The sequence below is a fragment of the Eptesicus fuscus genome, chromosome 5 (genome assembly GCF_027574615.1).
Source record: "Eptesicus fuscus isolate TK198812 chromosome 5, DD_ASM_mEF_20220401, whole genome shotgun sequence".
NCBI classification, from domain to species: Eukaryota; Metazoa; Chordata; class Mammalia; order Chiroptera; family Vespertilionidae; genus Eptesicus; species Eptesicus fuscus.
This window is the reverse complement of record NC_072477.1, coordinates 22,404,724-22,421,809: the sequence shown is the minus strand read 5'-3', so window position 1 is coordinate 22,421,809 and position 17,086 is coordinate 22,404,724. Positions and strand designations below refer to the sequence as shown.

General features: G+C 54.7%; 1 protein-coding gene across 1 annotated transcript in view; it reads right to left on the bottom strand.

The window, feature by feature from the left end:
* The window catches only part of LTBP2 (latent transforming growth factor beta binding protein 2), a 94,489-nt gene that overhangs the window by 12,970 nt on the left and 64,433 nt on the right, over positions 1-17,086 (bottom strand). Inside the window, 7 exon segments of the mRNA XM_054715918.1 lie at positions 862-981; positions 6,729-6,848; positions 11,108-11,236; positions 11,983-12,111; positions 14,205-14,318; positions 15,035-15,074; positions 16,384-16,403. Coding sequence (XP_054571893.1) covers positions 862-981; positions 6,729-6,848; positions 11,108-11,236; positions 11,983-12,111; positions 14,205-14,318; positions 15,035-15,074; positions 16,384-16,403 — 672 coding nt within the window.

The following is a 17,086-nucleotide window of genomic DNA, read 5'->3' as shown; positions in this document are numbered from 1 at the left end:
CAGGATGCCCTTCCCCGCGGAGCTCACTTTATCTTTAACTAGTAGCACGGAGAACCCTGCATATGTCCCAGAAAGGGGGGCAGGTCCCTCAGCCCTGGTTTGGCCCCTCCAAGGACACCCGGAGTGAAGTGTCTGAGACCTGTGAATCACCTTACAGGGGTCCTGAACCTCTCTGGCTTCCTACCTGCCAACATGTTATGAGCTCATGTTCCCAGCCTCACAACCAGCTCCAAAAGGTGAGTGGGCAATGCAAAGAAAGGCCACGCTCTGCCTGGGTGGCTGAAGGGCAGTGTCAAGGGCCTGGGAAATGTCTGCCCTCTCCAGAGCCTCAAAGCATCTATTCACAGCTCAGTCCCTCCTGGCATTCTGCACCCCCGGCCCTCCTTCCTGCAGGGGCGGAGGGAAAGAACATTCCTCCTACAGCTGACACGCAGCCCCCTCCGGAGGGAGAAGAGCACCCACTGTCCAGCTAGGCGGTGCTGTCTAGATACTGCTGTTGGGATGCAGGGCCTGGCTGCCAGCTCACACCACCAGAGTCTGCCTCTTCCCAAGATGCTTGGCACTTCACTCTACCCAGGATCCAGCCTCAGAGGCTTCTGGGACCTTGGGCTGTAGCTCCCGAACGGATGTGACCGAGGAGCCAAAGTGGCCCCCACCCTAGCTGATTCAGAGAGCGGAGCATCAGTAACTGAAGCACACCCATCTCATGCCCAACGTCATCTGGGAACCCAGCCGGCTCATGAAGGACCATAGCCTCCAAACCGCTTCCCTCTGCCCACCTCTTTCTCTCCCTGTGTGTGGGCTCAACCAGAGGTCCCAGGGCCAAACAGTCCTCTTAGTACCTTGGCAAGCAGCCCTCACCTACACAGCTCCCGCTCAGGCCCCTGTAGCCCTCCTCGCAGGCCAGGCAACTGTAGGAGCCGGGGGAGTTGACGCATCTCCCATCGGGGCAGGTGCCAGGGCGACGGCATTCGTCGATATCTGCAAAATAACAGCCCCTCCCTTGGTCATCCCTGGGAACCACAGCACATGGGTAGGTCTGTGAGGAAGCAAATCCTGACCCTGCCCTTGGCTGGGAGGGAAGAATGTCAGTGTCTGTACAGACGGAACGTAGGAAAAAGTGAGTGTTGTCCTGTGTTCCCAGCTCTGCTTCCCACCCACTGTCCTGGAAAAAGAGAGAGGCGGAAGAGCTTTAGAAGGGGAGATCCCCTGGGTGGGTGGGTGTGAGAGGCTGTGGTTACCACTAGCTGTGGGAGGGTGGGTCCATATCCAGGGCCTCAGGCGATCTGACCGAGTTAGGAAGGTCCTAGCACAGGGAGAGACCTCTGGGTTGGGGCTGCTTAGTGACCTGGGCTGTTGGAAACAGCCTTTTTTTAAAAATTTAAATTCTTTCTTGTTGAAAGTATTACATATGTCTCCTTTTCCCCTCATTGACTGCTCCCCGGCCGCTCCCAACCCCCCAGTACATGCCCTCACCCCCACTACTGTCTATGTCCTTTGGTTATGCTTATATGCATGCATGCATATAAGTCCTTCAGTTGATCTCTTACTCCCCCTCGCCCCCCCCTCCCCCCCCCCCTGCCTTCCCTCTGAGGTTTGACGGTCTGTTCGATGTTTCTCTGTCTCTGGATCTATTTTTGTTCATCAGTTTATGTTGTTCATTATAGTCCACAAATGAGTGATACCATGTGATATTTATCTTTCTCCAACTGGCTTATGATATTTCACTTAGCATAATGCTCTCCAGGCCCATCCAGGCTGTTGCAAATGGTAGGGGTTGTTTCTTCTTTACAGCAGTATAGTATTCCATTGTGTAGATGTACCACAGTTTTACAATCCACTCATCTGCTGATGGGCACTTAGGCTGGGAACAGCCTTCTTATTTCCCTTGATGAACTCATGTTTGTTTATAAGTGGTGACAATTACTGGGATTGTATGTGCTTGGCACAGCAAGCCCCAGAATAGATCACCAACTAGGTGATGAAGGCAAAATGGGCTTCCTGTACCAGAAAATGAGGACCGAAGAGGACCACTGGTCTTGGATGTGGCCAAGACCAGCCCTGAGGCTGATGCAGAGCTAAGGGTGGATATTGGCAAGATTCTCATGCTGGAGAGGAGACTTCTTCCAGCCATGGACCATGTAGGGCTCCCGGGACCCACGCTGAGCCAGAAAGGATGAGCCCGAGCACCAACCAGACAAGCAGGGGAAGAGGGGACCCAGGAGGGAGAGGAGCAGCAGGCTGTGGTTACCACTAGCTGTGGGAGGAAGAGTGACAACACGGAGGAGGATGGATATCTTGCTCCCAGGAACTGCACACAGGGTTCTTCCCCATGTGACTTGGCATCTCAGGAGTCCATGTCCAAGACCCCAGGGGACCTGGCTGAGCTAGGAAAGTCCTGGCACCGGGAGAGAGCTCTGGATTGGGGCTGCAGGAAGACACTATGCTCCTCCAGCCCAGTGTCAAGGCTCCCGGTCCTGACACACAGGTTGACTGAGCTCCAGAAGAAACAGGGGCGTTTACTCTCCCTAAATGGGTGACTGTCGTTGTCTTGGAGGAAGTCTACCTGCTTATGCAGACTCAGAGGCCCTACTGTTCAGGAGGAAGACCTACTCAGCCCCATGGAGGAAATGCAGAAGGGAGGGCCAAGGGTCAGACACAGGCTTTCTGCCAAGGGACTAAAGGCAGAAGATGTCACTATAGAACAGGACCTGGGCACTGCAGTGGAGGATGAAAACGAGTGTCTCCTGAGGTTGTTTGGCCTGCAGGAGACCGGACACATCAAAGCCCTCTCAAGACCAAATTTCATCCTGAGGGTCCAGAAGAAGAGGAAGACATTCCATTCACAGGGCAGGTGGCTAGTCAGGTGGGTATCTGCCAGGAAATATTGAGCACTCCTACGTAATCTTGGGGACACTGAGACAAGGCTCATCTCTGGAAAGAGGGCAGCCGAGGGCTCTAGTTGGGTGTGGTGACACCAAGCTAAACTATTCTAAGGATTTTTGTAAAGACAGAGATGGAGAGAATGAGACAGAAAAGGAGGGAATGAAGGATCTAAGACCACCTCTTTGGCCACCCAGGAGACAGCAACCAGCACCATGGCCTGCTGGCCTTGGCAGAGGTATGGGAAGGAGGCTGGGCCAAGCCACTGGGAATGATCCCTTCTTCAGGAAGGTGAGACTTCAGGTATAAAGGCAAGGAGAACAAGGGGGAGGCAAGGCTCCGCCTCTAAGACCACACTGAGAAGAATAATGAAGTCTTCAGATCTCGCCTACAGGTTTCTGGCAGTGTAGGAAGGAGGTTAGATTTGCCAGCAGCACAAACCCCTGAGGTCTGTCCTGTCCCAAATTATCTGGGCACATCTGCGGAGGTGGTGCACGAAGTGTGTGATTTATGGACCAAGGCATTTAATTGTGTGCAACGCTGCAGAGCGCTCTTTTTGTTCTATAATGACATCTTCTGGCCGCATTCAAGACGCTGGCTATTCATTTAGCTTGGTTCTAGAGCTAGGAAACCCAGCTGACCCGTGATGGGCATGTGGCATTGGTCAGGTATAAAGTTTGCTATCTTCTGGGAGCATTTGGGATCTTGCTCCCAGCATATGTCATCAGTTTGGCTCAGATAAACTCATAAACATTTTTTTAAAAAGTTCGCTGTGTTCTAAGTCGCAAAGATTGGAGCTGTTCGTTAGTGCAACCTAACCTAGTCTGTCCTGGGAGGCCACCGCTGCCTTCCTTCCTCAGAGCCCCAGCCAGCGATGATCACACCGAGGGGTCTGTCAGCAAGTGGGAGAGGGAGGGCAGAAGAGCAGAGCAGCTCTTAGTCTCCACCTGAGCCGGGGAAGGCCTCTTCTAAATGGGAGCCATTAGCTGACCAATCACAAGGAGCCAGATACAGATTCTGCATAAAGCAGTTGCCACAGCTAACCAGTCCCTGTTAAAGGCACTGCCTCCATTGTCACCAGATTTACTGAGGCTGTTCCACTAACCTTTTGGTGCCTGGAGTGGAGCCTGGTTTTCTGCCTAGTCTAGAGTTTGAAAAATTTTTAATATATTTTTTTGTATTGATTTCAGAGAGGAAGGGAGAGGGGAGAGAGAGATAGAAACATCAGTGATGAGAGAGAATCATTGATCGGCTGCCTCCTGCATGCCCCCACACTGGGCTCAATGTGCCCTGACCAGGAATCGAACAGTGACCTCCTGGTTCATAGATTGATGCTCAACCACTGAGACACATCAGCCAGGGCTAGGGTTTGAATTTTAACCTAAGATTATGGTATGTTTTGGTAGGTTTCACCTGGTCATGAGGGTGGGAGCTATCGTTCTTACTTATTGTTATATCCCTAGCCCAGTGATGGGCAACCTTTTGAGCTTGGTGTGTCAAACTTCGCCAAAAAACTGAGCATAACTCGGGTAGTGTGTCACTTTGAGGAAAAAACTAACTCCAAGACTCTAGTCGCAAATGTTTCCTCCTCAGGAGCAGCAAATGTTTCATCCTCGGCATGCGGCCACGTGTCAGCAGAAATGGCTACGCATGTCAGTGCTGACACGCGTGTCATAGGTTCGCCATCACTGCCCTAGCCCATGGCTGGGACACAGCTGGCACTCCGCAAATGTTTGTGGATCACACAATGAGACCATGTGACTAAAGCTTCACACCCTCTTGGTATGAGGCTGCTGAAGAGACCCCAGACGACCCAGGGAAACAGTCACTCCAGGGACCAGCTTGCCACCCTGCTGTCCACGCGGGGAGAATTCCGGAGCTTCTCCACCAGCGCCTCAGCCTTCGCACCAGGAGATGGAAGGGCGCCCACCTCTGCTCCTTGAGAGAAAGCAGGGTGGGAGGTGCTTCATCAGGAGCTAGAGGCTCAGGTGACCTTGGATGTGGGTGGGGGACAGCAAAGCCCTGGCAGCCTGCAGGGGAATGTAACCCCTTTCCGTGGGAACCCCGAGTCTTGGTACGGAAGACATACCATTGAGACTTTAGATGGGCTGCCGTCCAGACCACTCAGGCCTTTCAGCAGAGACTTTGAGTGTCGGCAGAGAGAGTGGTTTCTTAGTTGGAAAAGAAGAAAGAAGGAGAGGAAATTGACTGGGCTCCTGGGGTGCTGGGCCGGGTCTGTGGTTACTGATGGAAACATGGAGAAGTGTTCAGGCTGCATCAGTCTTTCTTTCAACAGCTTCAGCGTTTGCCCTGGGCCAGGAGCTCAGCCTGGCCTCCCAGCTGAGGTGTGTGTCTGGAACCTTTCCTCCGGAAGGAGAGGAGACAACCCAGAGGTGTGATCTGGGGCATGTGGGGCGGGGGCGGGGGTCTAGATGTGAAAAAGAATGGGGCTCTCAGATAGTAACACTTCTTCGTGTTCACTTCTGCATGTGCACCTTGTATGGCTTATTCGGTCCTCACTAGAGCCTCTGAGATGGCCATGATGATTTCAGTTTTCAGACATTGAGACAAGAGCCAAACCCAAGCCCACCTCCACCAGAGCCTGTGCCCCTATCATGGACCGGTTAGCATATATCTGATCTTTTTGATGTCCTGGTGTTTGCTTGGTTCATTTCCTATAGTTTTGCTTTCCTTTTTAATAAAGTCCAAGGTCAAATTCATACTGTGATGCTTAAATGAGGCAATCTGACAGGTACCTAGCACACTACCTGGCCCATGGTAGGCACCCCTCAAATGCAACTCCCATCCCTCTCCATTCTCCTGGAGGTGCCAGGCTGCCTGCCTCCATCGTGCTAATGAAAACAAGGGGCTCTGGCTTTGATCGTGCAGCCTTGAGTTTTAAAGGGGGAGCACCAAGAGGAAGGCATTGAGAGTGGAAGGTAACATATTGGGGGGGGGGGCGGGCATGCAGCGCTGAGTTTTCTGTCCTACAACCCCAGCCACCTTTGCTAGGACCTTCTAGGACTATGGACTTCGCTTCTGTAGTCGTGGCATTGGGAAGGGGGCTCGCCCTTCACAAGGCACACACGCTTACCCCTCACCTCCATGACCCTCTGAATCCAGGCAAGTCCTGGTCAGGAAAAAAGCTTGGAGGCTGGGCCTAACCTCAGATCTGGGGCAGGATTTCTCTCCAGAGAGAACCTTGATTTACCCTCATGTATTCCTTTCTCAGCCAGTCTTGGAAGCACATTAACCCAAGCCTCTTGCAAGCATTTGACACCCGAGCCCGGCAGGGAGGTGGCAGTGGCAGAGCTGCCAGGAGGTGGCGTAATAGTGGCAGGTTCAAGCCAGTTGGCAATGTCACAGCCATCTTTTGGCCTGAAAAATGGAGTAAGGATAGGGGCTCGTTCATTCACTCAACTAAAATTCGTTGGGGTGTCCAACACATAGACAATTATTATGGGTCATCGAGGATGTGGTCCAGTTCTGAGGAGCTCAGAGCCTACGTGCTTTAGCAAGAAGGCCAAGGCTGAGGCCCCAGGTGCCTCCCAGGTAGACTGATTCCTTCTCTCTGCACAAGGCGAGTACTATGACCCGCGGTGAGGGGCACAGGCGTACACGGGGATGCTCCGGGGTCTCATGTACACAAACTTGCTTCAGGGGGCAGACGGGATGCCAAAATATTGCTGAGGGGATGGAAGGGTTCAAAAGTTCCCAGACAGGCCTCTGTCTATAGGAGTGGGCTTGGCATCAAGGGGCCCAGTCAGGGACAAGCAGAAAGGGGAGTTGGGACAATCAGTGCATGGGAGGGACAGGAGATGGTGGGGCAGCACCCACTTCCTTACCTCGGCAGTGTCCCTTCCTGACCATGATGTAGCCCTGATCACACTCGCAGTGGTAGGAGCCCTCCGTGTTGGTGCACCGCCCGTCACGGCACGCCTCTGGCTGCTCACACTCGTCTATGTCTGCAAACACACGGAAAAGGCCTGAGTTGGAGCCAGCCCTGCAGGGGGTCCTGGGACATTTCCTTCAGAGGCCAAGGACAAGGACACCCATGCTGAGGCCCAGGAGGGGAAGGCATCCTTGCTGTGCCATGATTGGCAGGGGGCTTCTATGCCAGGTCTGAGACTGACCTAGCTCAGGCCCCTGAAAACTCTCAAGTTCCTTTCTCCAAGGAAAGCTACTTCTGGGGCCCATGGGGACCCTATAGCTGTCTCCTCACCACAGTGCAAGGGCTGGCCTTGAGGTCAGGTGGCCACAGGGCATGATCTGAGGAAGCCAACAGTAGCCCTCCTGACCCCAATACATCCCCTGTATTGATCTGGTCCTAGAGTTCTTACAGCCTCCTTAAAGGTTAGGGATTAAGCAGCAAGTGAGAGACGGCATGTTAGGCAGCTGAGGAACTACCAATGAGGTTTATTCCATTGTCCCAAAGCAGACTAGTGCCCATGATGGCTCAGAAGCCCAACCCGGGTCATGCCACTCCCTTGCTTAAGGGAGGTTCCCCACTGCTCAGCCTGGCCTCAGTTTTGCTATATTCACTGAACCCCACTGGTCCGGCTTCTAAGGCTTTGTTCACACAAATGCTTCTGCTTGGTTTGATGGCCAGCAGAGTTCTACTCCCATTTCAAAGATTGGTTCAATTGATCAACTCCGTGTCTCTGTGGCCCCACCCCATTCCCTGCCCCACATTCAAATTACTGGAGGACTCACCTTTGCCCCCACCCCCAGCCCGGGTTCAAATACTTCATAGAGTCCTTGTGCAGATTAAATGAGATAATCTAGGTGAAGAGTTTAGCTCAGTGCCGGCCTGGCACAAGGTAGGCATTGAAGAAATGTTAGCTATTGTTATTATAGCATTAAACCTACCCCATAACACCCAAGCTCCTCAGCCTGGCAGGTAAGATCTCTCATGCGCTGCCCCTGCCAAGTCTCTCACCCTGGTTCCTGCCTCCCATACACCTCCTAGCCTCATCCACACAGGTCTTGCTTCTGAGCTTCTGCGCATGCTGATTCCTTGCCTTGCAGCCCACCTGCTTGGTTGTCTCCTACTCATCTCTCAGGTGAGCCTGACTTCTCCCTTCTGACCCATATGCCCCTTCCCAGGGTTCCCTCAGGACCCAGCCCCTAACAGTAGCTGTTCATTTACTTGTTTTTTTTCTCCCCAAATGCCAAGAATATGCTTTATTATCCTAGTGACCACCAGGGCCCAGCACAGAACCCCAAAAATGCATATTGCATGAATGGAATAATAATCATTTGCTCATGGATGGTGTCTTCCTTTCATAACACTTCAGTGTACAGGGAGGCCCGGGCAGAAGGTGTAAAATGCATGCTCGCAGGCCCACATCTGGAGATGCTGACCCGCACTGCGTGGGCCCAGGAACTTGCATTTTAGTAACTCTCCAGGCAATGCCGAAATAGCTGGTCCTCCCTTTAGAAGCTCTAATCCCAATGGAAGAGAAGAGTGAGCTCAGCAGCAGAGCCCCTTGTGGGAACTTGATAAAGGACCCACAAACTGGGGGCGGGGGAGGGGGGAGCCAGGATGACTGTGATGGATGAGGCTGGAACACGGATGTGCTCTATGGAGAGAAATAGAAATGGAAAAAGCCTGGCTCTTAACACACATACTAGTACAAGGGTGGACTCCAGAAGAGTTAAACATGCCACAGAGGGCAAAACTATAACTTTAATGAAAGAACATGTAGGAGAATAGCTTTGTGACTTAAGGGCGGGGAAGGACTTCTTAAGCCCCAAAAGCATAAAAATAAGACAAAACAGTGACTTTCGATACATCAGAATTAAGGATTTCTGTTTCGTTTTGTTTTCTTCTGGGGATTTCTGTTTTTAAAAAGGGTGTGTGAGCCCTAGCCGGTTTGGCTCAGTGGATAGAGCGTCTGCCTGCAGACTGAAGGGTCCTGGGTTCGATTCCAGTAAAGGGCATATGCCTGGGTTGCAGGCTTGATCCCCAGTAGGGGGCATACAGGAGGCAGCCGATTGATGATTCTCTTATCATTGATGTTTCCATCTCTTTCTCCCTCTCCCTTCCTCTCTGAAATCAATAAAAAAAATATATATATATTTTAAAAAGGGTGTGTGAATAAGGACAATGGACAGAGGACAAAATGGGAGAGTTACAGTATCTAAACTCCGGCAAGTATCCGGAATATATAAAAACTCCAAAAGAGTCACAAGGAAAACCAGCAATCACCACTGGAAAACTGAGCGAAAGACGGGAACAGGCAATTTCCAGGTAAGGAAACCCAAAGGCTAACCTACGAAGAGATCTCATACTAATTAATAAAGTAACTTATTTTATATATTTACTAGTCAAATCACTTATATTAATCCATTACATCTATATTATTTGAATTCTAGAAATTGCACACTAATGATATAATTCATAAAGTAAGCAATTAAAATAATGACATTTTGCTTTCTGAGACTGGTAACATTTGGAAGTGTTATCCTGGCCTCGTTAAGTGGCAGCCAGACCCCACTGGGAGACAGCTGACCTTGAGCTCCTTCCCTCCTCTCCCAGCTGTCAGGTCTGGCAGAGATATCCCGGACACCCAGGCTGGCACCCAGCAGAACCCCTTATCTGGGCCAGTCCTGGTGACAGCATTCCCTGCAGCAGCCAGCGCCCAGGGCTGGGCCTGCCGAGAGCAGTGCCTCTGGCCCACAACACCTGCCAAGGCTGTGAAGCCTGGAGAAGCCCCTTGCCCCAGCCTCTCCCCTCGCCAACTCCAGTTGTTGGGAGCACTGCTGCCTGGGTCACGTCCCTGAAAGCCAGCTGACCGAATCGCCACCCTCTGCTTTCAGATCTCTGCGGGCTGCCACTGCCTGTGGGACAGCGTCCAAGCACTTCAGCCTGGCACTCAGGACACTTCACCACTGGCCTCCGCCCCTGCCACTTCCTCCACGTGCCCCGCACGCCCATCACACTGGGTTTGTCATTGTTCCCAGAGCGTGCCAGGCCTGTCCACTGCTCTGCTCCCTGCAGAAATGGTTCCCTCCACTCCCTCCCGTCCTTCACTTTGTGTGCAAGGGAGTGTGTTGTTGGAAGCAAAGCTCTGCCACAACTAGATGTGAGGTCCCTGGTGTTTCAGTCCACCGCTCTGAGCCTCAGTTTGCTAGGCTATAGAATGGGTATAAGGATTTCTATTGCATGGGGTTGGGATAATGAGCTTCATAAAGTGCTTAGGACAGTGCCAGCATGTAGTACGTGCTCATGAAGCGGTTCTGCCCCAGCTCAGACACGTCCAGAGGGAAACCTTCCCATTCTTCCACACAGAACCAGTTGTCTCCTCACCCCCTGGGGCCACCATTTACGTCTTACTCTCCCCGCTGTCCCCGGAGCTTACACGGCTCCTGGCACAGAGGTGCTCAGTGCTTGAGGGCTGAATGAATGATGCACACAAGTCTGCCACCCTTCGGGTAAAGAAGTGGTTTGTCTCCTCTACTCCCTGTCCCCCCACAATCGGTGAGGGGACCAGATCCTTAGAGTTAGAACCCGAGAGTCCCTGGCAGTGGGAGGATACACAGCTTTCCGGAGGGGCCCTCGAGTGGCTGCTGGGCTGCCCGGGCCAGAACCGCAATGTGGGCCCCAAGAAGGCAGTGCCATTCTCCAGGAGAAGAACCCAATTGTGTTAAGAATCTTAAGTCCCGGCTTGGAAAGCGCTGCGCCATATTCCCTGTGGTCTCTTCGGTGAAAATGTAGGCATCGCAGTGTGATGGCTGCATATTAAAGGGTCTGTGTTGGAAGCGCCGTGACCCCTGCAGGGCTTGCTTGGGAAGCTCAAAGCCTTGCAGGCACCAGCTGCAGAGGACCCACGCTCCTCTCCCAAAGCCGCGGTCTCTCCCCGTCTGCCAGGAGTCCCACTCGGCATCCTCACGGGTCGCCCTCCTTACCACAAGGAAAGCAGCTCCTTGTCACTCAAAATTTGGGGACCTGGTTGTCAGTCCTCCTCTCCCTGGACCCCCACACGCCTGGCTTTTGCCACAGTTCCCCGAGCCTTTGGGCATGCTGCTGCTTTTCAGATCCTGACCTCTCAAGTTCGGTGTCAGGGGAGTCGGCTTTCTCCCAGGTCTAGCTCAGAGCCCTGGTCTCGGTTCCCTGGGCCCCGCACTCCCACACCGCAGAGCCGAGTGCTGAGGATGCCTGGATCCTCTTCCACTTCAGCTCTCTGTGGGGTCCTGTGCCCACCCCAAGGGCAAGGCTTACCTTGGCATTCCTGCGTGGTCCCTGAGGTGGCCGGTGTGTAGCCAGGGTAGCAGAGGCAGGAGTAGGAGCCCACATGGTTGACACAGCGCCCTTTTCCCATGCAGGGGTCCCTCAGACACTCATTGTCATCTGAGCAGAGGGAGGAGGGGAGGAAGATCAGGGGAGCCTTTCTTTGGGCCTGTGCCAGCACCTGCCCATGCGAAGGGCTGGACAGGGGATGGTGCTGTGGGGCAAGAAGAGGGTGAGGGAGCAGAGGAGGCTGGAGAGATGAAATATCTCTAAGGCTGGGAGCCATGAAGTCAGCCCATTGGGCCCACTCAGGCACCAAGGGCCTGGAGTGGCTGCCCTACGCCCCCTCCCTGACCCATGGCTCCCTCCCCCAGTGGCCCCGTGATCACTTCCTTTCTCCTTCAAGAGGCAGTGGATGTGTCCCCTTTGTATAATAATATTGGGGGGCTGCAGGGGGCGGTCAGGCCAACATTTGATGATTTGTCTTGGCCCCCAAACCTCTACCAGGGATGGCCTTGGTGGAGACATTTACGAAGACAGACCTTGGTCCACCCTGTAGGCAGCAAGATGGCCAGTTTGAGGGGTGGGCTGAACTCAGAGCTGAGGGCGCCGGGCACCTGTCTGGGGGCCCTGGGGTGGCTTCCCACACTCTTGGAGTCCTGGAGACTCATCAGATGCTGCTCCCAGAGATTGGTCTCCCCAAGGTTAAGGTCAGCTTTGTTCACAGGGTCTATGCTCCTCCTCAACCCACCAACCACACAGCACTGCTTGGGCCTTCTGCTGCCTGGACTGTTGACTCTGTCCCCTAGCAGCCCTGCTCCTATCCACCCAGACACTGAGGGAGCCCAGGACTCCCAGGTGAATACCTGTGCAGTGGGTCTGGCTGGGGTGCAGCCGGTAGCCGGGGCTGCAGACGCATCTGTATCCATCTGGGAGGTTCACACAGGTTCCGGGGCCACAGATGTTGGTGGCTCCAGCGGCACATCTGTCAATATCTGTGGGAGACAGAGCAAAGCCGACGTTATGGGGGCACAGGGGAGGGGCCAAGGCAGTGGAGCAGAGTGGGAAGAGTGTGGGGTCAGGGTACCTTGGCCTCAAAGGACCCACAGAAACCTCATCTCACCCTTAGTTGGGCCCTCCCACATCCACATGGCCTGTATAAGCTGCCCCCCACACCTACTCCCAGGGCCCTGAGCCCCACCAGGATGGAGCTCTCAGGAGGGCATCGCTCTGACCAAGATCAAGCAGATGCCAATGGCCCATGTCCTGAGTCCCCGCAGGGCCCGCCCCGCTGAGGTCTCCAGCCTAACCTTACCCTGAATACAGGCACGGCTCACACAACAGTGCCCCGTGATTCCCTTCCCTGGCAAATCCTCCCCAGTTTCCCCTCGACAGACAGACAGGCTGACAGACAGATCTGGTGAGCAGGGTGCTGGGAAGAACTGCAGGGAAAGCGGGGTGGGGCCAACCAAGCAGGGCCTTGAATGCCACCTTGAGACATGGAAGCACGGGGTCACGCAAGGTGGGGTGTGATCAGAGCCGTCTCAGAAACACCACTCATCTTGCCAGGCCACCTTGCTCAGCAAGATGGGAAGGGAGGCACAGGGGCCCTTAGGAACCCGCCGAAACCACGTCAACATGGACCTCTTGGGTGGTGTAATGGGGTGAAGTGAGGAGACAGGTGCTGAATGCAGAAACGGTTTGGAGACTCACCGGGACCCAGGGCTGAGGCTGCCTGAGGGCAGAGACCCCCGCTTTGTCGAGCTGTGTCCTTAGCACTAGGAAAGTACCCAGCACTCAGCACATGCTGACCGGACACAGCACTGACGGGATGAACGATGCTTTTAGCCCCTGTGTCTGCCCGGATGTCTGAGCGGGAAGCCCACACACCCTGGGCTCCCTGCCCGGCCCCAAGGGAATGGGCTGGGATGTGGCCTGTGATGGTGCGCAGTGGGGCTTCACAGCGTTTGCTAAACTGGACGGGACTGAACTTCCACACCGGCCTGTTTGCAAGGCTACCCTGTCGCTCGCCTGGCTTCAAGCGTCAGCCTCGGGACTCATGGGGACCCCCAGCCAGATTCTAAATGTCCTCCCAGGGGGGTGAGGTTGGGGGATGACAGGGAAGACGGGGGATCAGGCACAAGGCTTTGGTGGTGGTTGGGCGGATCCTGTCCCCCTTAGAGCTGTGGCTGAGCTGGCCTGGCCCCTCTCCTCTGCCTCCGCCTCCAGGCCCATTTTCTTTGTCAGAGACTCGGACTCGTGAGCTGAGCCCCTTTTCCCAGCTCATCTTGCTGTCGGGTGGAGGGGGGACGAGGAGCAGTGCACTGAGCCCAGAGGAGAGAGGGCCTGGGAGGGGCCATGGGGTGCCCTGGTTCAAGCCCAGGAAGACAAACCCCGACTCCACCCCACATTTTCTGGACTTTTCCACCGGGCTGCGGGGTCTCTCCCGTTGCCAGGGGAAACCCAGAAAGACCTGTCTCCGCCAAGGTGGCCTCAGTCTGTGAGGTTAAGAGATCAGCACACCTGGGCACGTTTGAGGGCACACACGGGAGCACACGTGCGCTCACACGTGCGCAGGGAGCGGCAGGTAACACGGCCTCGCTTCTCTTGAGCCAAGTCCCCAAACAATGAGCCTTGAGGAGGGCACATTCCAGAGCGAGGTGGATTTGCCAGGAATCTCCCCACCCGCACCCCCCTCACCATTGCAGCCGGCCGAGGTGGAGGGGGAACACAGGCTCCCCGGCAGTCAAACAACCTGGAGAACCCGACCTTCCCGAAAGTCGCCCCTCCCGTGGGCAGGAGGCTGCCCACTGCCAGGACACTCAGGTGACTCAGAGTCAACAGCCTGGCAGAGCCAGGCTTCCGGAGGCTCCCTGTCCTCCGGAGGCCCCTGGATTCTCCCGGAAGGGCTCTGAGTGAGACCCTCTCTTTCCCCTTCCTGGCTGGACCCGTGCACCAGACGGGACTCCTGTGCTCACTGGGGCCCTGTGGTCTCTGTGAGAGGAGCCGGGGCTGAGCCTGGGGGGAGTTGCTGCAGACCGTGCGTTCATTTGGTGGAGAGGCCCCGAGTCGGGCTGGCTGCAGGTACCTGGGGGGCCCAGGGTCACCAGCACGTCGGTGGGGGTGGTCACTTGCTCTTCTTCCGGGGTCTCTGGATTCCCCTGTCCAGGCAGTGGTGGTGTTGGTCTTCCTGTGGCATCTCCTGGGGGGGGGGGGGAGGGAGAGGAGAGGGGAAGGAGGTGGGCACAGCCCCTTGGCCTGCCGCCTTCCCACCTGGGCCAGTGCTCCCTCCAGGTTCCTGGCAGTGGCCTGCGCTCCTCTCTGCTGTCCCAACTCCAAGAGCAAGGCGTGGAGCCTGGGGCGGGTGACCCCTCACCTCCTAGCCTCCTAGCCTCCTGAGGCCTGACCTGGCCCCAAATAGAGTCCGAGGATCTGCGAGCTCATCGGGTCTTAGAGCCCCTCACGCTCCATTTCACAGGCGAGGAGACTGAGCTTGCACAAAGGGCCACTTGTCCAGGGCCACCTGGCTTCCTGGACACAGAGCCAAAGCCGGACTCCTGGTTCCCACGCCAGCATTCTTCTCCTGTTTGCAAAGCGCTTTACCGTTCACAGAGCTCTGCCATGAACATCTACATCTCGTCGGCCTTGGGAGGCAGCAGGGCAGGCGTCCGTGTCCGTTTTATAGTGAGGCAGCAGGGGGCCAGCTTTCTGACTTCGGAACAGTGCCCCATCCCCACCCCCGGCTCCTTAGGTGCATGGAGCTCCCGGAAAAGCATTCACAGGTCACATTGTCATCCAAGACCTCATCTGATTTGAGCCCCATGTATCAGCTCACATGTACTAACTCCACTACTGGATGAAGGTCTCTCCTTCCCTCCCTTCCCTGTGAGCTGGGAGCCGATAGGAGGAGGGACTCACCTGGGACCCAGGCAGGGACTTGAGTAACACTGGTTGTGACCTGCACAGAAATAAGAGACTGTTTCTCTTGGTTCGGCTGTCACCCCCCTGACTCACTCCCTTCTACCAGGCTTCCCATCCAAGGCTCTCACTCACTTTTCGTGCATTCCTGGTATTAAGTTCTTACTACATGCTGGGCATTTTGCTAGGCACTTTACGTCCACATCTTATTAATCTCAACTATCCCGTCATAGTAGGTTCTAATGATTAAATGCATGTAATGTGCCAGCTCCGTGTCATCTCAGCAAGTATCACATCAAGGCTGTGACCTCAGAGACAGCAGCAGAAGCTCCAGGGGTTAACTAGTCTACCCAGTGTCACAGGGCCAGTGTGGTGAAGCGAGATCCCAGGCCACACCTGCTGTCCCCTCACCACAGCCCATGGACAGAGGTAGGTAAGCCATGGGGAACCAGGAGGGGAGATGGCAGAGGAGGACAGAGGATCAGGAGCATGGCTCAGGACTGTGAGGACTTGGAAGTGGAACTTTGGTCTGGGAAGACAACACGTGGCTCTCCAGAGAGAGAAGAGCTCATTAGAAAAAGTGTTTGGGCCAGTGGTTGAGCATTGACCTATGAACCAGGAGGTCACGGTTCCATTCCCAGTCAGGATCAATGATTCTCTCTCATCATTGGTGTTTCCATCTCTCCCTTCCTCTCTGAAATCAATAAAAAAATTTAAAAAAATAAATAAAAAGTGTTTGGGGACAGTCAGGTATGAAGGTTGGAGGGGCAGGGGACAGGGATGGAATTGGCAGACTGGCGAGGGAAGAAGCAGATTCATTCTTCTGGAATGGTTTTCTAGGAGGACGCTCAGTTCTTTACAGGGGACTGCCTGGCACAGGGAAGCGGGTGGGATCCCCATTTCTCAGTGAAGTGGTTTGAGGCTATCCACAGCTCTGCCTCTACTTCCCCATGAGCCACTCACAGAGGAGACCTTGAGGTTTAAGCAAATCAAGCTCAGAAAATGCCAAATCTGAAATTAATCTAGGACAAGTTCTAGACCCTAGCTGCTTGAGTGACAGCCAGAACTAACAGGACACGTGCCTACTTCCTTTCTGAAGGGGGCCCCAGACCATCCCAAGTGAAAATGCATAGAAGCTGCTTGATAAACAGCAGCTATTATTACTTCCTTTAGGATAAAACTGGGTCCTTGGATCAACCCTCCACTTCAGCATCTCTCCAACCAAAATCCTACATATACTCCGTCCTTCTCCCTTTCCTCCCTCATAGGACACTGCCTCATGGCCTTGGTGGCTACCAGGTCCCCCTCTGCCACACTTGCCCAATTCCTTGGTGAGAAGACTCACTCACCTGGCCAGCCTGAGAGTCACCTGGGAAGGAAATGTGAGAACATGAGCTCAGGGAGGGTAGTCTGGCCGCCTTCTCCCCTCCACCCACAGCCAGGGCTGGTTCCATCTGTGACCTCCTAACCTTGTCCCCAGAGGTCAGCAGTGGAGAGAGCTCAGACTCTTATGCCTGCCTCTGCCCCTCCTGCCCCACTGGGACTGGCCACCACAGACCCCAGAATCCCAGATCTGGAGGGTCTACAAGGTGTGTCACTTGGTGGGAGGAAACCTCCTACGTTCCTCCAAGGCCTCCTGTGATGGGAGTCCCACCCGACCTGGGCCAGTCCACCCTGTGGTCCTAGCTATAACCCTCCTCCCTCCCCAGCCTGCCAGTCACACTAGGTCACTCTGCCCCTCCCTCTCACCAGGGAGGAGAGGAGTTGTTCCTCCCTAGTCAGGGTCCAGTTCCCATGATGACTAGGGCTCTGTCCTGACTTCCCTCTCTCCTGGAGAATTTTGGCCATCACATAGTAGTTCTCCTGGTCCTAATATGACCTTGGCCTCCTGCACTCTGTGTTACCGGTGACTTGGGCATGCCTTCTGCCTGGTTTCCCAGGGCACCTGCCAGGGGTGCCTCAAGCCCAGTCTCCTCCCAGCCCCTTGCCTCCTGGGCCCAAGGCAGTTGAGCTGGAGTTCGTGCTTTGACTCTGAGGCTAGGGTTGGGGATC